Below are 24,792 nucleotides of genomic sequence, written 5' to 3'. Positions count from 1 at the left end.
AGGATAGCACATAGTACTATCTTGTTCAAGGTAGGCTTTGCCTCTTCTCTTAATGAGATACTCACATACACACACACACCCCCCTAAAATCCAGCTGATCACTCATCCACTTGCTTCCTAAAGAGCCTGGTCAGCCATTCCAGTTTCCATGCAATAAGACTTATCCTCAGATTCATGAAATAGTATCACTCACTGCAATACTCTATCTCTGTTATCAATATAGATTTGGCACATTCAGAATTAAGATCTGAGTGGATTTAACTAATTCCAACAGCAAAATGTTGCCTGAAAATCTTGCAGAATCCTATTTGTAGATTTTGCTTTAATGAGATACTGACATAAGACCACAAGATTTATCATCCTATGATCCTACTGACTAGTGATGGCAAAAAAAGAGCGAGGAAAGAAGGCCAGTACACGTCTTCCCTGTAGCCATGTTGTACAGGAACAAAACCAGAACAGTTTTTTATTTAAATTTCACCCAGTATAATAAGTTTTTGTTCTTAGAATTTGCTTGCCATCTAGCGTGTTAACAAATATTTGAAGAACAGTTGTAAATGTATTTTCATAGGATATTCAGAAAAGATAAGGAATAAAATGTATTTTTAATTTTGATTGATTTATTTACCTTAATCAATGTGTATGGCTGCCCATTTTACAATAGTGATTCTGGAGGCTGGCATAATGTTAAATGCACAGACACAATAAACAGTAATGTATACAGTATAATGGCAACTGAGGACAGCATAAATCATTAGCAAGTGACTCGTTAATCTCACAAAGCCAATTAAACTCCCAATCCCCATGCCCAGGAAAACAGCCATGTTTTTAAGCTCTCTGAAATGCCAGCAGAGTTGGAATCAACTGAATCTTGGGCGGGGTTGTGATGTTCTTGAGGGCAGGCACTCTGACAGAAAAAGCCACTCTCTAGGTCCTGCCAGATGAAATTCTTTGATACACAGAACCTAACACATACCTTCTATCAGATTTAATAGGACAGGTAGAATCAATTGGAGAGAAGTGATCCCACAAATAACCTGGCCCCATGCCACATATAGCTTTATAGATGACAACCAGCACCTTGAATCACTTCTGGAAGTATACAGAGAATCAGTGCAGTTTGCAGAGCAAAGGTGGGAATAGTGATGTGCACACATTGCTGCATTCTGGATGGTTTATGTAAAGCATGTTGCAGAAATCCACTTGAGAGCTGATCAAGTATGAATAATGGTGAGTAGTGTCTTCTGATCCAGAAAAGGGCACAATTGGCATATCTGTTGTATAAAAACTCTTCAATTACAATGGCACTTGTTCTTCAAACAAGAGCCGAGTCAAGGATAACCTCCAAACTGCACATTTTATTTAATTTAAACAAACATGTCCACTGGCCTCACACAGTAATCCTAGGCAGCTCACAGCAACCAATAAAACCAGCAATGTACTGTACTGTACTGTGGTTTCTCCTCAAGTCATATACATCTCTTGCCTTAAAATACGTCATACCCTTCCCACCAAGGTGCCAGAACCATCCATTTTGTTGACTACCTAACTTTTTTCCATGCTAGTTGAATGCTTGGGGGAAGAGTCAGGTCTTCTTGGCCTTCTGGAATGCTAAAAGGGTAGAGGCCCTCTCAATCTCAGGTTGGAGGGTATTTCAAAAGCCCAGATGGCTACAGAAAATCTGTCCTTCTGAGGTTCTACTAGATGACAAAATTTTAGAGATGTGTCCTCCTTTTCTAACCTAGTGAGATGGGCAGATACCCCCAGAGATAGGCCCAGCAGAGTCCAGCAGATAACTGGCCATGTACCATGAAGGGCTTTAAAGCACCTTGAATTGGACCCGGAAAGCAACTGGCAGCCAGTGCAGCTTGCACAGCAATGATGCAACATAGGCAAATTGCATAGTATCAAGAATATGCCACTATGTTCTAGAGAAGTTGCAGCTTCTAGATCTGGGCCGTCAAACTTGCGGTCTGCTGGTCAGATGCGTCATGTGCTGGCCATACCCCTGCCTGGTTTAGCAAAGGGGGGGGAAGTCCAGATATATCATGTGATGTTGCTGTGATGACGCAAGTTTGACACCTGTTCTAGGTAGTTGTATTTGTAGTCATGCTTGCAGGATTCTGTCACCTGTTCTAGTAAGGAGCCTGTTTCCTGATTTCAAAGGTCTGACATCAGTCTTGCAAGCCTGAATGCATTTTCCCTTATATCCCAGGGAGTCAAGGAGGAGTCAGCCTGTGTCTTTTCTGAACATATTCTGTTTCTCAGGCTCAACTGATGTTTTTGAACATGTTGCAACAAGCTTCATGTGGTTTCTCCGAAGTCAGCTCTGTGGCTGTATATACGGTAATATCTGAATAGCACTAATCTGAGATTTTATTGATTTATTTTGCTAACATATAATAGTCTCATCATGTCAGGCAGTCATGCTTAGCCAACTACTGGTATGGCTGCTGTCAGGAAACCTCAAGAGCCAGACCAGTTCATACTTGGATAGAAGACTACTGGGAAATCACAGGCTAGAGGAGGAACTGGAAAACACAAAAAAAGCAATGCAAATGATTTCCCTACTGTTGCCATGAAAATAGTATGGAGTGTTGACCAGATGCCAAGCTCAACCTGAGGAAGAATTTATCCTGACAAAAGCCCTAGTTCCACCCAAAGGCTAACATAATTAAAGCTGATGTTTCTTGATTTTATTTCATCCCACTGTGTTGCAGTAGGTGGGAGTCTGGCGATGCTGGGTGTTTGACAGTGATCCGTTATTTGTGAAATTAAGCAGACAGTTTTTTCATCTAAAAAAGGTGAAGGAGTCTCTTGAATGTGGTCTAATGCAAAGATATTTCTGTTTCAGTTGCTATTTATTCATACAGGCTTATTTAATTTTTTCCCGCCTTTATTATAAGTAATTCAAGGCGACAAACATGAGTAATACTACTTCCTCCTCTTTTCCTCACAAGTGGGTCGGGGCTGAGAGAGAGAGCGCACCACTGGCCCACAATCTCCCAGTAAGCTTCCATGCCTAAGGTGGGAGTAGACTTCAGTTTCCTGGTTGTCTTAAGTTCAGCCACGCCAAACGCAAAGAACCAAGCTTATTTGAACGGTTTCGAAAAAGCTCGCCATTCCTCGAGTCCTTGATGTCACTGGGATCTGACGTCACTGGCGTTTCCGTGGTAACGAGCAATGAAGTCACAGAAGGATGGGCGGCGAAGAGGGAGCTCGCGCGCTCGGAGCTGTCGAGACGTTGCAAGTTCTGGATCGCAGTTTCTATGGAAACCAACGCCCGTGCTAAAAAAAAGAGACTAGCCAGCGGGAGGCCTCGCACTCTGTGAAAGAAATGGTGGGGGGGGGGAGAGCCCCGAGTGCTGGGGACCGGCAGGCTGAACTTGCTTCCCCAGCCGCCACCTCCTCACTTGCCCGATGCCGGCACGGCCGCCTTCCCTCTGAACTGCAGCCCCCTCCCACTTAAGTTTTCCTTCCTCCGATTCTCTGCTCTCTCTCAAAGGGGGCGAAAAATACAATGGGGACCGACCGTTCGATCTCTTAAGGATCAGGAGAGGGCCTCTCCCTGAATACACAGGAGACCGGCCGTCTCAGTATCCTGCAACCCCACGGGGTTCACCTCCGGCCGGAGGCTTTGCCTGCTTTGCTGCCTCAGCCTGCCCGTCTCTCCGCGCGCCCACTTCGAAGCTCCTTCACACGAGCAGCCCTTGCCAGCTCCCCTCCCAGTCGCACTCCCGCCTCCTCCTCCTCCTCTTTTCCCTCCCCCGCAAGGACTGCGGCTGAACGCGCTTCTCCGCCGCGGTGACGCGAGAGGCAGCGGGCTGGTTCGGTCTGTCGATCCATCGATCCATCCCCAGTCAGTGGGACTCCCCAGGCCGCGCTGCTTCTCAAGACCATGCTCCCGCCAGCGCAGCAACCGAGCCCTGACAGCGCCCGGGCAGCCCCGGGCAGAGAAAGGGCGGGTTCGGGGAGGACTCAGTGAGGCCGGCGGTCTCTTTCCCTTCTCAACTCTTCTCTCTCTCTCCCCCCCCACCACCACCTCCTCTCCCTTCCCCCCCCCCCACGACGTCTTCCCCCGACGTAGCATACCATTGCTTCCATCGCCGGCATCCCTACATCGAGCCACAGGTCTGGGCCCGGGAGGTGGCGCGTGTGTATGCGTGTGCAGGCAGTATCGGTGTGCACGCGTAGTCGTGGGGCTGGAAGGCTGGGGAAAAGGCACGCGCCGTGCACTGGGTGGAAGGGGCGGCCGGGACAGGAGCCCGGTATTTGCAGGGGCGGTTTGGGGGCACGGTTGGGCTGTAAGGAAGGGGTGGGGGGCAGAATAACAGCTTTGGAGGGGTTGGGAAGCGAGGTGAAGGGACGCCGCTCCGAAGACGACGGGGCTGCCTCTTTGGGCCCCCGGAAAGAAACCTAGCAGCCCAGCACGTTTCCCCCTCCTCAGCGACTTCTCAGGGTTGAAGCGGGACCCTAGTGCCAGCCCGCCCTCCTTCATCTTAGGTCGCCGTTCTCCAAAAGCAACAGTCTTTCACCTGAGCAGAGGCGCCGAGAGCGATGACAGCGCCTCGTGTCCCTTCTGCTTCGATTATTCCAACCGAGCAATGCTTTTCTGACTTTCTGACAGTGTGCTATGGGTTGGATTCAGTTAGCGTGAACGGTAGTTTTTTTTTTAATAGTAATTTACTGCTGTATTGAATATCTGGGTCGGAACGAAGGTGGGTTTGAACCAACCATCGTTCAGCCATCAGGTTGCCATGTTTTATTTATTTTAATTAATTAATTAATTAATTAATTTAATGGCTGCAAGGCAAGCATACCTTCAGTCACTTGAGTAGCGTTCAAAACATAGAAGTCAAGTGTAAAGTGCACCTGCTGGCTTAATTTTGTTCTTGTGAGAAAGACGAAGTGGTAATTTCTTCTAATGGGGCAGACCTATTGAAACTTGAGCTTTGTAGATGAATTAGGCAAAGTTAAATTGTTACTTTTTTGAGGCAAGCATGTTTTTTTTGGGGGGGGGAGGTGCTTCCTTTATCATTTTTAAAAAGTTAGGTATAGACTATGAGGATAAATACACCAAGAAACAAAAATACATAGCCTAAGGCATATAAACAATTGTTTGTTTGTGTGTGTGTTTGTGTGTAAGACTTATTCAATGTGCCCATTTCTTTCACTTCTAAGTATGCTTAGCTTTGTATCCAAATCCTACATGTATGTCCTGAATAAGTTTTTAGGATGGAAGCTTACATGTATTTCCCTCTGAAGAACTTTGCTTAATTGGTTATGGCAATTAGCAAACTTCCCATTAAAGAATTTGGGTACCAGTAACTGACTTGAAAAAGATTACTTACTAGACATGACACAATGCATGTAAAATGTATAGCAGGCTAAGTGAATTGTGACCAGAACATGGGAATGTTTTAGATATTATTTTAGAAGCTATTTCTGTAGAACATGACTTTATAAGGAGTTATATTCAGAAGTAGTTTTTCTAATATGTTGTAGGAAATATTGAATTTCATCTACTTGTGCTGAAGTTCACCTTATCTTACAAATGTACTGTAGACAATAACTATTGCTTAATTTCTTTAAAATATTTTTCCTACATATTTGTCTATACACATGGAATAGAAAACATAGCATACTAATTTATGTTGTTTATTCTGTAAAGTCTCAACAGGTTTTGGCTTTCTTTTTTCACACTCAGAATTTTGAAAGGTTTAATGTATTTGTACTTGGAAAGAGGTTCTTTCATAAACACTGATACTGGAATATAGAGCATAGGGTACACTGACATTTCCTAGTAGGTGAGCAGAACAGACAACTTAATTGTTTACATTCTTCAGATGTATTTTCATAAAAACTCTGTAAACCCCTCTGTTGTATTGCTTTCAATTATAGGTACATCTAGTATAGTACTTTATTTTTTAGATGGGATACAGAGTTCACAAGAATTTATGATATAACTTTCAATGGGTAAATGGTAAATTTAGTGGCTGTTCTTGCCTTCTTATTCTCTTATGAGGATAATAAGGCTGTTGACTTTTCAGGATATGGCAGGATATAATAATGTATGTGAAGTTATATGATTGCTTGAGGTATGTTATAGGAACAGTAAGTTTCAAAGGCCAAGAGCCAGAGCAATTTGATAGGCTCATAAGGCAAAAGATATTCATGGAAACAGCTCCCTAGGAGGGCTGCAGACTTTTTTTCTTGAAAGTACTTCAGTGCTTTGAATAGATGCATGATGGGCAGAGATTTAGTAGCTTCTCCCTGCATAACACTGCTGAGCAAAGTTATGCATGATTTAAATTCTGCACGGCATGCTGGTATAAGAAGAGAGAAGGGGCGGTAGTGACGCCCCTTAAATCCCCAGAAACCTTGATTGCAAAGTGTTGCATAAACAGAATCATGTACAGAATTAGAAGGAGCATCAGCATTGACATCACAACTGTATGCATACTTATCCAGAAACCTTGACTCTAATAAATTTTGCTAAGACTAAAGCCTTATTTTAGCAAATTACTTACATAGCTTTAGCAGCTCCTTGTTCTAGTCTAGCTGAATTGACACAAGCCTGTAAATCATAAAACAAATTCATACATCATATAGAATAGAATAGAATAGAATTTTTTATTGGCCAAGTGTGATTGTACACACAAGGAATTTGTCTTGGTGCATATGCTCTCAGATACGTTCATCAAGGTACAACATTTACAACACAATTGATGATCAATATATCAATATAAATCATAAGGATTGCCAGCAACAAGTTATAGTCATACAGTCATAAGTGGAAAGAGATTGGCGATGGGAACTATGAAACGATTAATAGTAGTGCAGATTCAGTAAATAGTCTGACAGTGTTGAGGGAATTATTTGTTTAGCAGAGTGATGGCCTTCGGGAAAAAACTGTTCTTGTGTCTAGTTGCAAAGTTCACTTAGCCATTGTTTGATGCACAAGCCATTATTTGGCTTCACACAACATAATAAGCTATATAACTGGCTTTTGAAACTATGTTAAGCCAAAACCAAACAGATGACATACTTCAGCATTTCTCTAAATGAACTCTTAAAGGAGGTTGTGAGATAGGAGGAGGATCGCCACAGAGTGCTTTTTTGTGCTGTTTTTGCACAAAAATTACAGTTTGATGCAAAATTATTCTGAATGCAAAGTAACCCTGCAGTTCCAGAGCCCTGTATAAAGTCTGACCATTTGCTTTTAACATATTGCATTTGCCTTTTAGAGGAGGAGTTAATCATGCCTGGAAGGCATGAAGCTTCTGTGCAAAATTGACCATCTGATCAGATAATCTGCATAGGAAATTATCACTTCTGAGGGGAAGGGCTGTAAGACTGCAGCTAGAAGGAAATTGCAACAGTAGGGGAAGGATTTACAAGCACCAGGCTTGGAGGGTGGGGGAGAAACGTGTGAGACTGTTACCTCAGAATGACTATTAATTCAAAGAGCACCAAAAGCAGATTATAGTCTGGCCGTGTTCTGCAAGCTATAGCATTTTAAGAACAGTTTAAGAGAAGTCAATTTTGGGCAAGGTGGCATCCCCCCCCCCCCAATTTGGTAAATGAGAGTGTGGTTTTAAAAATGGAATTCTAATTTCAAATGTTAGGCCAAAAAAAGCAATTCGTGCTTAAAGTAAAAATGGTTTTAAATTGTATCTTTGTTTTTCCCCAGAGTAACTGTTGTTTTAAAAAGTTAAGTTCTGTCACTGTATTATTTGCTATATAGGTTAAAATGTAATTGTTATGTATTGTTATAAGTTTAGGTTTGTTTCTTGCCTCACCCAGTCTCAGTGAATACATTTATTTACATGTGAGAGATGGCACAATTTATTTTTCTCAGATCATAATGTGGCAAAATTTGGGACCCATTGACATGGTTCCGGAAGATGTAAAAGAGTATTAGATGCTATTATTTTACTCCCTTCCACATGTCTCTTTTGCCATGTTGAAACTCCCTAGCCTCTCATTTGCTTAAGAGTTGCTATGGAAACTTACCCAGTGGGTTGGATTTTGAAATAAGGTCAGATGGGGATTTCTTTCCATCTTCTCATCTGAGGAAGTAAGAATGTGGTTTAAGCTACTACTTTTGACCAGCAACTCCTTTCCATACTTACATAATGCTTCATTTTGACATATGATGGTTTTTTGATGATGAGAAAAATAAATACATGCCAATCCTGTTGATACAAAAAATATCTTTATGATAGAGGTGAGCATTTGGGAGATATCTTTTAATTGGTTAACCTATGTTGTCCAAAATACAATTTTCTTAGGCTGTTTTAATATTTTCTGTGATCCCATCTTGATATTATGTTTCTAAGTGTCCCACAGCCACAAATAGGCACCCCTGTTGGCTGCACGCTTTTATCTGCCCTCTACTGTGTCTCAACTCACAGGATCTGACAGTCAAGATGCTGATAAAAGAATATCATATACTGCTGCCCATGAGCCTGAACGAATACCAAGTGGCCCAACTTTACATGATCCAGGTAATATCAGTTTGGATAGATAGAGCAGGCTGATCCGTATTTATTTAACCAGATACAGTTTTGGGGTTAACAGGACCAAAACCAAGCAGGTTGAGGGATGCAAAGAACAAAAGATATAAATTGCAAGCTGAAGATCTCTCCCTCCCTCCCTCCCTCCCTCCCTCCCCTTAGAAAAAAAGCCGTGAGGAATCCAGTGGCGAAGGCAGTGGGGTTGAAATCCTATCCAACCGACCATATGATGATGGTCCAGGAGGAAGTGGTCAATATACACATAAGATCTACCATGTGGGCTCTCATATTCCTAGCTGGTTCCGTGCTCTCCTACCTAAGGCTGCTCTGCAGGTGGAGGAAGAATCTTGGAATGCGTACCCCTACACACGGACCAGGTGAGAGGAAGGCACTAGGGGGCCGGAAGATGTGGTTGGAGTTTGCCAAGGTGGTAAAGATAGAACTGTGAGTTTCATACTTTCTTCATAGATATACGTGCCCCTTTGTGGAAAAATTTTCAATTGAGATTGAGACTTACTACCGACCAGATGCTGGAAATCAAACCAATATGTTCAATCTAAATACCACAGAGCGCAGGCAAAGGATTGTGGGTGAGTTCTCAAACACTGGCCCATTCCTCTCACTTTTAAGTTATCAGGCTGTAGTATCGCGTGAATGCTTCTATGCTAAGCAACTGAATGATGATGGTTATCTGATGTTATTTAGGGTCAGTAAGTGACTGAGGTATAAGTTAGTGGGCATCTGTTTCATTCATAGCATATAAAGTGCTGTGCTGTAAGGCAACCTTCACCAGCCTTGTGAATGCTTCACTCCGTGTAGATATTAGGAATTTCACTTTTTGAATTTCCAACCATCATTCCATTGTTGAAATCCAATGCAGTTGGAGGACAATAGATTGGGGGATGCTGCTGTTACACACCAGGAACGGAAGAAGAGCCAGCAGGCTCCTGGAAAAACATGTGCACCATGCAAAAGCAGTAGTCAGGAATGTAGCTGAGCATTTGAAGCAATTTTGAGATGAGAAGGAACAGCAACTTGAGAAACCCAAGTATGATTATCTTAATTTCCTACAATTAATCACTTTTCACAAAACCTCCTCTTCTTACCCCAGATACTATTGATATTGTACGGGATCCCATCTCACCCAGTGAATACAAAATAGAGGAAGATCCACGACTATACCATTCAGTGAAGACAGGACGTGGACCTCTAGGAGATGATTGGCTAGACAGTGGAAATACTGGGCCTTTTATGTGTGCTTACAAGCTTTGTAAGGTGGAATTTCGCTATTGGGGCATGCAGTCCAAGATTGAACAATTCATCCATGATGTAGGTAAGCATGATATTTTCTTTATTGCCTTTCCTTTTCATCTTCAGCAAACAAAGATATGTGGCAGTAGTGAATAGTTTGTTTTTTCCTGATGTTGAACTGTAACTCACAGCAGCTCCATCCAACATTGCCAACGGTAATAGTTTAGCAATGTCTGAGGGGGCCACAGGTCCCCTCATTCTGACTTACTGAAGCTGATTTACACTACACTATGTGTTTAAGGCCCTAGGCAATGGAATAGGATGACTGATCCTGTATTTGTGCTGGCAGAGCACATTGTCCATTTCCTCTCCGTGGCAGTACTTATGCAGTACCTTTTCTATTGAACTGCCTTTCTCGTATGAATTTTATTAAAGCTACTCTAATGCAAAATCAGATTTAATACTGGCCCAACGATATAGTTCTAAGCCTCTCTCGTGGTCCCTATATTAAAGAGACGGTCGAAGGCAGGGGTTCAAACTCAATTTCATTGAGGGCCGCATAAGGGTCATGTTTGACCTTGCGGGGGGCAGGGGGTAGGTATGGCCAGGGTAGGCATGGCTGGAGTGGGTGTGGCGAGCTCAACAGCACTCGTTGAGGCTCCGTTTTTGGCCACGACAGCCTCCTGCAATCCTCTGCCAGTGAAGATGGAGCTCCCTGAGCTCCCACAGGCTGGTCCTTTGTTGTTTTCAGGGCAGCCCTAAACACCTCATGCACCAGATCTGGCCCGCAGGCCTTGAGTTAGACATCCCTGGTCTAAGGTCTAGGTTGCATAATGTTCAGGACTATTCTTTCTGAGCTGAAAATAAATGATTGGGTCGTCTGCCATTTGAAAACCAATATTGTTTACATTTCTCTGCTAATTACAGGCATTTGTTCAGGATTTAAAATCTTCCAGCATATGGCAACTCTAAATGTTATTTCTGAAATGGGTGAGAAATTGGACTTTCTTCCTCTGTATTGCTGATTAACTAATTGCTCTAGTGCAATTCTACCCTTTGGGATAAAAATGAACCCAAAAGGCTTTGATGTATTGGTTGGTTGCTTGGGAGATACTCTTCCTACTGTGACCTCAGAAGTATTAGTGGTGGTAACCATGTAAGAAAAAGGCTTCAGACAGTCACAAGGGCTGAATCCAGTAAATTAGAGAAAGAGAGATGCCACTGTGTTGACAACACAGTTGAAGGAGCAGCCAGATTTCAAAAGACTTCAGAAACATAGACGATATAAAATAATGGTTACCTATTAAGCCTAATGCTAGATTGGGGAGATTTGTTTAGAATGAGGAGATACTACCGGTAGAGGCTTAACAACATTTATGGGTATCCATGTAAATCAGCTTCTGACATGAACGGAATTGTCATCCAACTTTGTGCAGCACTTCTCAGACAAAAAAAAAAGAGCTGCGCTGTGCTATCTGCTCATCTAATCTGTGTCCCTGGATGCAGTTGCTAACATGTGGCAGATTATGAGGATGAGAAGATCCCAATATAAATTGGATACAGTAATTTTTGTTTGGATGTGAGCATGATTTCGGATTTCTGAAAACGTTTACATTGAAAAAATGTGAGATCCCTTCTTCAAATTAAACATATGACGGACATGGTCATATCATCTTAAAGATAACGTTTTGTGATATGAATTTAGACAAACAGACTAAACCACAACTGTCTAATGAGAAGCTAGATGTTGTGAAGTGGTAGTAATGGGGTGTTATGGCAAGTTTTGATTTCAGGTGTGTCTGTAGAAGTTTAGATTCCTTACTTCACTTTTTCCACAACATCATTATGTGAATAATGTAGGTTGATTTAGAGACCCCGTTTCAATTTAACTCAAGGGATTATTATCTACATTCCTGACTACTAGTTTGACATTGTCTTCTAATTTTAGCAGAGGAATTATATCTAGCAGAGCCCCACATCCCAATAAGATTAGCTCCACCCCTCTCCACATTCCATAAATCTCTCAAGATGCGGCTATGTTATCAGTCCTGGGGGCAACCATGGAGATTTTGCAATGGCTCCCTTGCTATGGTTTAATATCACCCCCTTTGTTTTGTTTGCTTTTTGAATAGTTATTTTTAAGTGTGACTGTTTTTATGTATTTATTGTTTTTGTTAAGTGCTATATGTCTCCCAAAGCCACTTTCATGTCAGATTGGGGGGGTACGTAAATATGGTAAATAAATAAATAAAATGCTCATGTATTGGTTACAGGTAAATAAAATGTCAAAATGAATCTTGCATCTTCATATGAAAAAGGAAAAAATTGCAATCCTGTTAGCTCCTCTTATTCTCTAAATTGAATTTCTCTTAAAGCTGAACTGGATTGTAATCCTTTAAATTACTAAAAAGCATTGGAAGAAGCATTCACAAAGTAAATAACGTTTAATCTCTTTTAATGTATTGAGGAGCTGAAGTTATACCTAACCAAAGTGCAGTGTGTCTGGAAAGAGCTATGCCATCATGATTCCTGAATGCCTTCCTATTGTAGGTCTACGGAAAGTGATGCTGCGAGCTCATCGCCAGGCCTGGTGTTGGCAGGACGAATGGATAGATCTCACAATGGATGACATTCGAAGGTTGGAGGAAGAAACAGCTCGTATGCTGGCTCAGAAGATGGCTACATGCGTGGAACCTGAATTAGGTCCTGGTGTGCCCAGCCCTGAGTGCCCAGCTGAGTTAGGTGGCCATGAGACACAGGACAGGGTTGATACCCTGAGGGCTCCTGATTCCTCTCCAGATGACCCGTTTGCAAAGCAGTGGTCAACTTCTTCTCGGTCCTCGTACTCTTCTCAACATGCTGGTGAGTGACCGCTGCAAAAAATAGAAAGGAAGTTTTATAAGAATAGAACATAATATGATACTGATGAAAATACACTCCCATTGCAGAGGAATGACAGTTGTGAGAAAGGATGAAATTCACTAATATTTCATTCTAGATTATAATTGGGGACTAGCTACTCCTGTATTGGTGGTAATGTTGGCTTAGTTTTTTCACAAAGGATTTTTGTCTCTTCCCTTACTAGTTCTTGATTCATTTGATTTTTGACTCATTTGAAATACTTTACTTTTTTTTTGCATTGTGCAAAGGCATGGCATTATGAATATTGATACACACATTAAAGAAAGATTAGCATGTGTATTACAGTATCCATGATAGCAACCATGGTTTTTGTTTTCCTTTGTAATTTTCTTCTTGTGTTTGGAACTTAAAGAAGGAAAAGAACGCATGAAAAGGTGGAAATAGATATTGATATACAGGGAAGAAAGTTCTGTTGCAAAATACTTTTTGTGAAATTGATTCTATTACTAATTGTAATCTGACCTATTTCCTTTTCCTATTCTTTTCTTATCTGTAAAAAATTAAGGACTTCCTGCAATTTTCTGCAAATATTACAATATATTATAATTAATTAATATTACAATATTACAAGAGCAAAAAATAGATTCAAGCTTAATGTCAACCGCTTCAAACTTGATTGCAGAAAATATGACTTCTGTAACAGAGTTGTTAATGCTTGGAACTCATTACCTGACTCCATAGTCTCTACTCAAAATCCCAAAATCTTCAACCAAAAACTGTCTACTATTGACCTCACCCCATTCCTAAGAGGACTATAAGGGGCGTGCATAAGAGCACAAAAGTGCCTACCGTTCCTGTCCGATTGTTCCCTTCATTATATCAAATTAATATAGTTGATGCATATTTTTTACTTATATATATTTTCTTCAAGATATGTTGTTTTATTTATGACAATGTTTGTGTATACTGTTGTGACAAAAAGAAATAAAAAAAAATTCAGAAAATTAAGACATAAAGCAAACTTCATAGTAAGATACTATTGATTCCAATGATCATAGCTCCTGTAATGAAGAAGTGTCCCTGTTGATGCTAAGAATGACTACCCAGCTCTCTTGGTCCCCATGATTTTACTTGATATGTCTCTGCAGTTGCGGTGTCTCCACATAGTTTATCAGAATGGCGGATGCAAAATATTGCACGGGATTCTGAGAACAGTTCTGAAGAGGAATTCTTTGATGCACATGGTTCGTAATACTGAATAGAGTAACATGATTCTACATTGTATTTTGTTTCTGAGAAGACTTGAGTTCAGACTCATTTGTAGATGGCAGGTAGCTGCTTTTGGTTCCAAGACTTGGGATTCCAGTTATGTAGAAGCAGATCTGTAAGAACTAATGTATTAAGAATTGGATTTGTATGGATTTATTTGGTGAGGGCATGGTCAGAATCTCTTACTCTTTGAAAAGAGATAGTATGTCCATATAAGAAAAGATGGTTCGTAGCTTAGTTATTAAAGGCACATGGGTTTTTTTATGTATATGGTGATCAAGTGTCATAGGAAATATAGGAAGCTACCTTCCATCAAACCAATACTTGTCCAGTCCATTATTATCAACAGGTAGGTCAATAACTTTTAATAATTTTAGATATAAATCTTTTTGACTCCTATTTTGTGAATCTCAAAGGTTAATTCCATGGGTTTTAAAATTTTTACTTACAGAACATGTATTCCAGTAGAGAAGAGATAGGTATAGGTCTATGTAGAAGCTCATATTGAACTGGGTTAGATATGTAGCTCACATATTGAACTGTGGAGTTCTTGGTGTTCTCTAAGCTTGTTTGTTTGCTTGAAGACATTTTATTATCCACCTAGATAACATTAACAGTGTATGTGTGGTTTGCTCTTTGTTTACATTCAGTAGTTTGCTTTGCCAGTTTGGTTATGTGCATGGTTTTTTTTCTTGGTAGTTCCTCGATTAGGGTATTGTTTTCTGCCTGTTTGCCTGGTGTTAATCCTTATCTGGGTTTTTGCTGTTGGAGAGGAACTATTCTAGTCTTTTTGTTTCCTTCTTAGCATTTATATTGTCTCTTTTGAATGTAAATGTGGTTTATCGCTATATATCTATTGATAGCTGAATTGTTTGAATGTTAAGCTTCCAGGAATTTGCTAGCATTTTTGGTCTAATATGCTGAGTTTTCTAGTTGAAACTGGTTGATTGAAACTGGTTGATTCTCGCAGATTAAGGAATTTTCATCATATCTTTGATTCCTAGTTGGTGTTCAAGGATTGCCTCTGCTAATTTTCTGCCTGTCTGTCCTACATAATAGCTGTTATAGTCCTTGTACAAAACCCACAACAACCCAAGTCCTCCATTACCAAAGTAACAACTCAACCTCTCACAAGAGAAGCTATATAAAAATATTATTCAGATGAATGTAAATGCACTGCAGCAACCAAAAAAAGAAATAGACCACCTATACAGCATCAAAATTAGTCCCACAACTTTATTTAAAGGTGCCTGACCACTCAACCCACTATAGCATAACTAGCAGAAGCTTCAAAAATAGGGAGCATTAACATACATCAAAACCATCTCAGAAATTACCACCTGACAACTTTCTGTAACATATGGCCAGGTAGCCCTTAGCTTGTGACAATAATTTTCACTAGAATTTCCATCACTAAGTTATATGGTCATAAAGCTCAATATCAAGTGAGTGCATCACTAAGCAGTAGCTATCTCTGTAGTTCCTAGTGAGTTGTTAAGCAGGCACCACCTCACAACTTCCTATTAGCTTCCACGCAACCTCAGTGAGGAACCCAGCAGAAAATTGTCAGGTGGCTTGCAAGCAGCCCAGCCAGTAGGTAAGTGGCTGCTGTCAGGTGAGAAAGGGAGCAAGGAAATGCATGGATAGCCGAGGAGGCATGAGCACGGTGGAGTTTGGGGTAGTTGCAGCTGCTGCCAGGAAGGAGGTTGCCAGGGTGCTTTGTCATGAGGCAGCGAAGCTTGGGGAGTGTATGCAAGTAGCAGGGAGGCACAGTGCAAATGCTGTGGGGCTTGGGATGGCTGCTGCTGGATGAGAAGGGTGGCTGGGGAGGTGCCGCATGAATGCAAGAAAACTTGGGAAGGGCGCATGAGTGGCCAGGGAGATGCACCACAAGTTTAGGGCAGGTGCGTGGGTAGCTGATGTGAGCACAGAAGGCTGAGGCAGGGTGTGCAGGTGGGGGAGGCTTATCCAAGCAACGTGCAACATTCCTTGCCATCTTCCCCATTGACTTTGTTTGTGGATATCCAGCAGGGAAGGTTGCAAATTGTAATCATGTGATTGTGGAACATTTTCAACTGTCATAAAACTGTGCCAATTTCCAAGTACCCATATCACATGACTGTGGGGTTGCTTAGATTGCCAGAACTTTGAGTATCGGTTGTTATCACCTCTCATTCAGTGCCATTGTAACTTCCATTGCTAAACAAGTAGTTGTTTACTGAGAACTACCTGTGAGCCCTCCAAAACAACTTAAGCAAACAAAAAGACCCAATAGCCCAAAAATTAAAAATGAGTCATCTACAAGATTCAATGCAAGCACTATAATTGCCACTGTGTAGGGCAGATTAATACCAGACAATCAGGCAGAAAACAATCAAGGAATTACCAAGGAGAATACCATACCCCACCAAAACTGGCAGGGCAAACTACTGTATACACATAGGGAGCAAGATCTACACGTACTGTCACTGATGATATTACCTAGTTGGGTAATGGAATGTCTGCAAGCAAACAGCCAAGCTCAGAGAGCACCAAGGACTCCACAGATAGACTGCAAAGCTAGAAAAGAATTCTTTCTATGAATCTGGAGGACTGTTAGAGACATTCATCTAATGTGCCTTTCTTCCTTTAAAAATTATCCCTTCTTTCTGAATTCTGATTTTTAACCATGGTGGGCATTTCAGTGTATTTGCAGTGACTAAACTGCATGTAACCCTTTTTCATTTTAGAGGATTTGTCTGACAGTGATGATGTGTTTGCAAAGGAAATCACTAAGTGGAATTCAAATGATTTTCTTGATACTTTGGAGCGACCCAATGAACGGGATGAGGTCCTAGGTAAGAGAAATCCATTTCCATGTTCTATGACTTCTGTCCTTTCTGACCTCTAGAGTCTGTTATTGGTCTTTTTGTCACATTGCACTGAGTGCAATATAAATTTCCTTTGCAGTTGATGCGACTGAAGCAACCAAGTCAGATAGTGATGGTGCCCCTGTACCCGGCCCACCAGAGGTGAGGAAACCCATGCCTGCAACACAGCATTCCTATTTCACTGCCTTCAGTTATTGTGACCACAAGCCATCAGAGAGGGCTTGTGATGATTACAGGATTACTGTTGTCATATCCTTAGCCAATTTTTCATATCATATCCCTGGCTGCAGTACATTTAAAACCCTCCCCCCCGCCCCCGGATGATACACACCACTTCCATCAGTAGAGCTCATCCTCACAGTGCCTTGTGTATCTTTCCATAGGTTGGCTCAGAAGGGCTCTCTGGGACCTGCCGTATTCATGCCCTTTTCCTGATCCTCCACAGTGGCAACATCCTAGACCAGGGTATAGGAGAACCAGGCTCCAAACAGGCTGATGTGCATACACTCACTGCTACCTTGGACTCAGTCACCCGACTGCACTTTCCTGAAGCATTGGGGCACATAGCATTACGCCTAGTGCCCTGTCCACCGATCTGCGCTGCTGCCTATGTCCTGGTTTCCAAGTAGGAAGCATGTTTTTTTCAGCTGCTAAAGACTTGATGCAAGTAGTGCTATTTGGCTGTCTGCTTGAGAAAACAAGAATTGCAGGCACCAAGAGTATGAAGGGGCTTAATGAAGGCAATGGTATCTGCTTCATCAATAGTAATATTTTTTTGTTTTGTTCTGGGATCTAGAAAAAATATGAGACCTGTTCTTTGCACTAGCTTGGGTATAGCAGAGCCAAGTAAAGCACTTGAAATATTTGATGTACCACTCAGAATGAATACCCAAGAAGGTGAACTGTGCTTTGGGCCAACACTAGAGATTGCTGGGCAGGACGTTCCAAGGAAATTCTGTTTCATCTTTTCAGAATTAGTCTCTCTTCCTTCAGCTGCTCATAGCTCTGGATATTGGGCTAACCTCTTACTACAGGTCTTAATTTCAAATGATTGCTGGCCCATGGCCGTTTTTTAAGCTGTATGTGGAGAATGCCTTCTTCTGTCATTGACATGGTAGATGATTGGTCTTTTAGTCCCTTGACATGTATATTAAAAAAACGTCATTGGGTGATTATACGTGGGAGGTAGTTTCATAGCTCTCTCCAAAGACATGCCTGTGTTTCAGATTGTTTCTTGACGTCCTTTCAACTTGTCTTTCCTAGACTCAGCCCCTACAGCCACGATGGCGACAGTCTGTCCAGTAGCCAAGATCACATCCCACTGGCTGCTTTGCCTCTGCTTGCAACCTCCTCGGGAAGTTATCAGAGTGCCGTAGCAACAGTCATTTCCCGCACCAACCAGGCTTATGCCAGTTTCATCCATTCCCCTGACGGCATGGGCTTCTGTGGCCAGGTTAGATTGCTGGCAATTTTTAGAGCTTGTATAGGAAGTTGGAGGCAGAAATCTAGAACATAGGAAGAAAGATATTTAATTCCTATGTACCCACATGATCCAGTGGAACTGCATTTAGATCTGCATCTTGTTCAGGTTTTTTTTCTTTTGAAGTAGAGCTGTGATGTTTATCGGAAAAGTAATTCAGAAAACACTGGTATAATACATTAAAAAGATCAATTCTTTTTGCAACATTAACATTTGCAAGATGAGTGAGGCCACCGTAACAATCAGAGCAATTGAGGTCTTCAAATCCCTTATGATTTCAAGGTTATGTATAACCATAAAGACTAGGAACCTATTCCCATCTAACCATGCAATGGTTGTGCACTATGCAGAATTAGAAATCTTACTTTCTAATTTTAGAAATTTAAAAAATTTAAGAAATTTAGAAATTACTAATTTAGTAATTAGTAAATTAGTAATTTTCTAATGCCACGGCTGGTAGGGACTTCGTGGAGTTGAAGTTCACTCATCTTAAAGTTGACAAGTTTGGGAAATGCTGCTCTAATAATTTTCCTGCTACTCCAGTCATAACCATTGTAGAAAAGAGGTAGAATATATCTTTTGGATCCTTTCTAATTTTCTTGAAAATTTAGCAAGAAAAAATGCTGATGCCTTGAGTTTCTTCTATTAGCAATTCATCTCCCAACAGGTGCTGCTGATTGGAGACTGCGTTGGGGGTATCCTGGCCTTTGATGCTCTTTGCCACAGTCGTGCTGGTGGGTCAGGAAGTCATGGGAGCAGCCGTCGTGGCAGCATGGTCAGTTCCCAAGCCCTGGGATAACTCTCCTTACCTGTGAGATGTTCTCCTTCTGAATTCTAAAATGGGCAGGTGGATAAACTAATTACATAATGACGAGATGAACTGAAAAAGAGGAGAAATATTTTCTTCTGACTTCATTCTAGGGTTCACCTGCCCAAGTTTGTCTGCTCTAGAATATAATGTAGTAGATAAGTCAACTGTCCGGTTTCTTTTTGGCTGAGATCAACTGCAGGTGTGGGTAATTTTTTTTTTTGGTAGCTAGGAGGCACAGCTATTTCAAATTCTGAGGGCTGATTAAGAGAGTGATATTTTGTCATGGTTACTGTTTGGTTTGCTTAAAGAGGCATCTTATTGCCATTAGAGTTTTATGCTGCTTGTTTTAGTGGCTACTTCACCATCAATCACGGAAGACCATTCAGCAGGTTGCTATCAAATTCTGGAAAATAATCTGGGTAACTTTCCTGTGGTCTTGATCTACTCTTCTTTGCCTAAATTCTAATTTCCTGAGCAGAAGAGAAACTCCTTCCATGTTTCTTTCCAGAATGCTGATCTCCTGTCTCCAGAGACTTCTGTGGTGCGAGATCCACTGCTCAAGAAGCCAGAAACACCAGGGGGGATTGGCCGTGCCAGTCCTGAGCCAGGAGTACTTCCTCCCACTCCAAAATATTGCGACAGTGTAGCTCCAGAGAGTGACTCTGTACAACAGCAGCAAATCTTGTCCAGGTGAGAGATTAAGGAATTCAAGACTATAAAGCCAAGATGACTTATTAGGTATCGGTTTTCAGTAATCTGAGCTGCTTGTTCCCCAGTTGGGAACAGGAGGTCAGCTGAATTGCTCTCAGTCTTCTAAAGAATTTCTCTAACCCTAAGTAGCATACTCTAAGGAGTCTGTTAAACTTTTCACACTTAGAGGAATTGTAGTAAAATTATGGGTGCATAATCTAGAATCCTCAAGAAGTTGCTGAATCTCAACTTCAGAAGCTAATATTAGAATTGCTAATAGTGTATGATAATGTTAGATTCTGTAATGCTGACAAAGGTGGAAATAAAGAGAAGGAGAGGATGACCAGGAGCAAGATGGATGGGTTCAAGTACAGCAGCACCATTGCAAGTCGTGAAGGTTTCACGTTAAGGGAGGATCCTCCTTGAGAAAAATCTGTTTATTTGGTTACTAGGAGTTGATACTGACTTGATGGCATATAATTAAAAAAAAAACCTGAGAGGTAATTCAGCAATATATGAAGACTTATAATATGTTGTGCTACCTTTCTCCCTGGAAAGGTAGAATTTTAGAAGAGAGCTACGGCTATTCCTTGGTTGTGTAAGAAGTTGCTGTGGTAATAATGTTGTAAAGATCACTGGAGTTGTGCAATGTACAGATCTAAACTAGGCAGAGGTGCTTTGGATCCAACACAGATGCTCTTGCTGGCTGCGTGGCTGTTCCTTAAAGTCATGCATTTCTTAGGGCTTACACAACTCATTCACACAACGCTACAGTAAGTGTGACTCTCCTGGATTCCCAATATTCATTCCTACCTCAGTTCCAAATGCTGTATGTCTATAGTTAGCAACAAGAAGGATGCTGAAAATTGTAGTTCAGTAACTCTGAATCAACTGGGCTGGAGAAGAAGCTTCTTTGGAATGAAACATTTTTTTTATTTTTTATTTTATTTCTTTTTGTCACAACAGTATACACAAACAATTGTCATAGATAAAACAACATATTTTGAAGAAAATATATACATATATGTAAAAAAAATATGCATCAACTATATCAATTTGATATGATGAAGGGAACAATAGGACAGGAACGGTAGGCACTTTTGTGCTCTTATGCACGCCCCTTATTTCTTATTTCTGTCATTAATTTTAATTTCCACCCTATAAGTGTTGTACACTTATTAAATTTCTTCTCTTTCCTTTTTCTCATTGTTATTGATTTTCTGTTTACCATCATGCTTTAGTTTCTTTAGAAATTAAAGTAATTGGACAATTGTAATTTGTGGACTATTTGGATTTGGCTGAGGGCTATTTGTATTTTCTGGCAGGGACATGATTTTTCCCCCTTTTGTCTTTAGCCTGCAGGCTAGCATGCCTGCCTCAGAAACAGAAGGAGACCCCCGACGCAGCAGTAACTCTTCATCTTCGTTGGTGGAAACTTTTGAAGGCCCTGGCATGGTTGGGAAGCTGGAATTTAAAGTGTCTGGTTTTTTCTTATTTGGCTCCCCTCTGGGATTGGTACTTGCACTTCGTAAGACAGTAATGCCCGCCCTGGATGGTATGGAGATTTTTTTTCCTTCCATCTTTTTGCATTTCATCACATTTTTTGCTTTTCTCATCCGTTGTAGACAACAGCAGTTTACACAGTCGTTTGTGTCTTTCAGTGGCTCAGATGCGGCCGTCCTGCGAACAGATCTATAACTTGTTTCATGCTGCTGACCCCTGTGCCTCCCGCCTGGAACCTCTGCTAGCTCAACAGTTTCATGCTGTGCCTCCTTTTGGGGTCCCCCGCTATCAGAAATATCCCCTGGGAGATGGCTCGTCCACTTTATTAGGTGAGGAAAAACTGTGAAGCCCAGGCACTAAATAATGGACTGGAAAGAGCTTTGGCCTGACCTGGTAGGACTCTGTTGCTTCTTTTCTTTTGGAAATATGAAAGTGGAAGGCTGGGACTATTGTGTAAGGGATGGAGGATGTTTGACATGTGGTTCTGCACTTAGGGAACTACAGAACACAAGATTTGGTTCTCTGGATTATAATATTACTAAGTACAGTGGTGCATTTGTTTTAAATCTATGACACAAAATAAAGTAAAATGCATGTTTAGGAGATGTTGTTTTGTTCATTAATAAGGGCTTCTATGTTGTTCACAATATGCTATAATGGAGCTGAGGGGGACTAATATATAACAGGGGTGTCAAACTCATGTTGTCAAGGTGAAATCATGTGACATATTGGGACTTTTCCCCCCTTCGCTAAACCGGGCATAGGCATGGCCAGAGCGTGATGCATGTGGCCTGTGGGACGGGAGTTTGACAGCCCTGATATATAAGGAAGAATTCTCTGGAGTCAGTCTCTTAATTCAATAGAGGAGTTTGGTAGAGCAGCCATGTCCCTTTAGCCCTTTGCTGGGAGGATATCACATGTTTATATTATTTATTTGTAGTCGTTGTATCTATTTCTAAGTGGAAAGGCTCCCAGGGTGGTTTATTTAAGCTGACACGGAAGAAGGGAACAGAGAAGGACAAAGAGGAACCACATTTGAAATTGCAGTTTGTAAGTGCTTGACTGTTTGCAAGAGAAACAATTTAGGAAGAGAAGGAGCCTGATAGAGCTGGTATTTCATCACTTAGTCATTAATTAGCCTTGCTTCCTTTTTATTATCCTACAGTAAATGTTTTGTCCTTGCACTGAAAATCAGCATGGAACTGATGTTTTTTTTTTTAGTACAAGTTTTTATTGATTTTTTTTAGTTTCACCCCCTACACACATACACAATTAATGAACAGAGTATTGGCCATATCATATCTTATACAATTCAATATATTCAAATATATTTTACTTAGTTACAGTTTTTGCCAGAATATTCTTTTTTCATAGTTTTTATTCATTTCCTAATATTTCCTTACTTACTTATTTTATTAAATCACATCTTCTTTCGCCCTCAAGTTCTAATTTCTCCATTTTTATTCATATTCATTCCCTTTCGTTATTTTTGGAACCGATGGTAGTGGTGTGAAGTAGACATCTCTGAATAATATATTTCTATTTGTAGGACATGTTATACGGAGGGACATAAAAGTTCTATCTTTCTGGTCTGAAGTGATAACCACCACTAATTCTGCTGCATGTGCTGATTGATATGCAGGACCTCTCTGCACTTGAGGCTAACCAAGACAGAAACATGTTATGACAGAATCTGAATTGCTTTCAGTGTCCTCATGACATTGCCTGCTTTGGACCCCCAGCCCACGAGTGAGGCAGTCTAAGCCCTTTTAGCTAGACTCACGTTAAAGTAGCCTTTTATGCCAGATCTGTTCAGAAGAAGAATCTACAATTCTTCTATATATTAATGATCAACCAGCAGTTTTTGAAAGTTTTATCTGTCGGGCCCAAGGAGGAAGTTTACTTCCGTTCTCAGAATGTATATTGAGCCATTTATAATAGTAGGAGGGGAATTTCCTTTCTGTTTCTTTTTTTAGCTGTCAGCAGTGTAAATTTGAAACTTCCGAGTAGAAATGTGTAATTTATTTTTAATTTATTCCATTTTTTTTTCTTTTTAGAACTAATGTTTTAATTACTTTCCTGTGTAATTGATAGATGGAGGTAGATGGAATATGTACGTGAATGGAAGTGTACATGTGTGCGAGAGAACTTTTAGAATGCTGCATAAATTAAAAGGAAATGCAGATGTGCTTTTTCATGGTGACCCCAGTGTTCCTGAGGGATGCTCTACGTTTATCTGCCATGCTAAGGAGCCTTTCGTGTTTGCCTGTCCTGCACTCTGATGCCATGTTCTGTTACATTGAGATATCTGCGGAGAGGAAGTTCAGCAAGGAGTATTTCTTGAGGAATTGGAGCCTAGAGAGAGAGAGTGCTATTGTAGGAGAGAAGTCCATAGAAACATTAGAATCCAAGAATTGACTACAAACACCAAATCACAGTGTATATTATATTTACATATTACATAATATTATACATATGTTATATTAACATGTCATTCAGCAGCTCAGGACAATATATTTGGCACTCCCTTCTGCTTCCCCTCAAATAACCCACTGAATGGGTTGGGCTGGGAGGTGAGTGACTGGTCCAAAGTCACCCAATGAGCTTGGGAGTGGACTAGAACTGAGTTTCTCTGATCCTAACCAGTCCCGTCCCTCCCCCCCCCCCACTACTTCGCAAGCTCCATGTCATGATTGAAACTACTGCTATATTGTGTGTGGATGAGGGGTGTGTGTGTGTGTGTGTGTGTGTATGTACAGACTTCCTTTTAAGGAATGGGAACCTTATGCCGTTTTGCTAAGTTAATTCCCCAAAAGAAATTATGAGAATTATAGTTCCAGTGCAGCTGGAAACAATGAATTTAGGAAAGGCTGATGTTGTAGTACAGTAGTGGAGGACTGGAAATATGCCATCACTGTGTTCACCTCTGCTTATGTTTCTCCTTGAACTAGCCGACGCCTTGCAGAGTCATTCTTCCCTCTTTGTGAGTGAGCTAGAACTTGTGACACCACCCACTCCAACAGGTGTATTTGGGGGCTTCTGGAAAGGAAATGAGGGAGCTGCAAGTGACAGCACTGCAACCAGCACCAATGAAGTTGTCAAGAGTGAGTTACTTGCTGTCCTTTTTATACTAATTTCTTCAAAATCAGATTTGACTATGCATCTATTGCTTGTTTTAGTCAGCTTAGCAGGCCATTTGGTATTAGGAATCCATTTGCTGATAGGAAAGGTTACCATGAGTTTTCTATGTTTAAAAAGCATTATTTTCTTTTAAACATTCTTATTTTTGGCAGGTTGAATCCTGTTTTAATTGCTTTAGGCGTTACAAATAATAAATATTAGAAAATGTGTCATCTAGTTATTTAGTTGAAGTGCTAGAAAGCTATATGTCTTTTCTGTGTCTCTCTTGTATCTCCGATACTGGTGTATAAAGCTGTTCTTTCATGTCAGCCGTTCAGAATGAACTGCCTGCTCCTTGAATAGATTCATTGACGATTCAGACAGAAATCTGAACAAAGGCTCTTGTTTCTGTGAAGC

The 24,792-nt window shown here is 41.0% G+C and overlaps 1 protein-coding gene across 6 annotated transcripts in view; it reads left to right on the top strand.

The window, feature by feature from the left end:
- The first annotated feature begins 3,995 nt into the window (after nt 1-3,995).
- The window catches only part of PITPNM1 (phosphatidylinositol transfer protein membrane associated 1), a 32,748-nt gene continuing 11,951 nt past the window's right edge, over nt 3,996-24,792 (top strand). For 2 of the 6 annotated variants that reach the window (XR_009151868.1, XM_058154684.1), the window contains exons 1-15: nt 7,491-8,510; nt 8,682-8,896; nt 8,988-9,109; nt 9,631-9,852; nt 12,321-12,632; nt 13,781-13,876; nt 16,631-16,738; nt 16,851-16,912; nt 17,155-17,396; nt 18,035-18,224; nt 18,919-19,026; nt 19,571-19,752; nt 21,108-21,307; nt 21,414-21,584; nt 24,207-24,359. Coding sequence is in view for 5 of the 6 variants with exons in the window: in XM_058154684.1 (XP_058010667.1) it covers nt 8,433-8,510; nt 8,682-8,896; nt 8,988-9,109; nt 9,631-9,852; nt 12,321-12,632; nt 13,781-13,876; nt 16,631-16,738; nt 16,851-16,912; nt 17,155-17,396; nt 18,035-18,224; nt 18,919-19,026; nt 19,571-19,752; nt 21,108-21,307; nt 21,414-21,584; nt 24,207-24,359 (2,461 nt within the window). In the remaining variant the exon portion in view is untranslated. Of the gene's footprint in view, nt 4,132-4,528; nt 4,661-5,706; nt 5,808-7,490; nt 8,511-8,681; nt 8,897-8,987; nt 9,110-9,630; nt 9,853-12,320; nt 12,633-13,780; nt 13,877-16,630; nt 16,739-16,850; nt 16,913-17,154; nt 17,397-18,034; nt 18,225-18,918; nt 19,027-19,570; nt 19,753-21,107; nt 21,308-21,413; nt 21,585-24,206; nt 24,360-24,792 lie in introns of those variants that run through there. The other 4 variants (XM_058154662.1, XM_058154645.1, XM_058154651.1 and 1 more) reach the window with 4 other exon arrangements.

The sequence above is a fragment of the Ahaetulla prasina genome, chromosome 1 (genome assembly GCF_028640845.1).
Source record: "Ahaetulla prasina isolate Xishuangbanna chromosome 1, ASM2864084v1, whole genome shotgun sequence".
Taxonomy (NCBI): Eukaryota; Metazoa; Chordata; class Lepidosauria; order Squamata; family Colubridae; genus Ahaetulla; species Ahaetulla prasina.
This window is presented reverse-complemented; position numbering and strand designations above follow the sequence as displayed.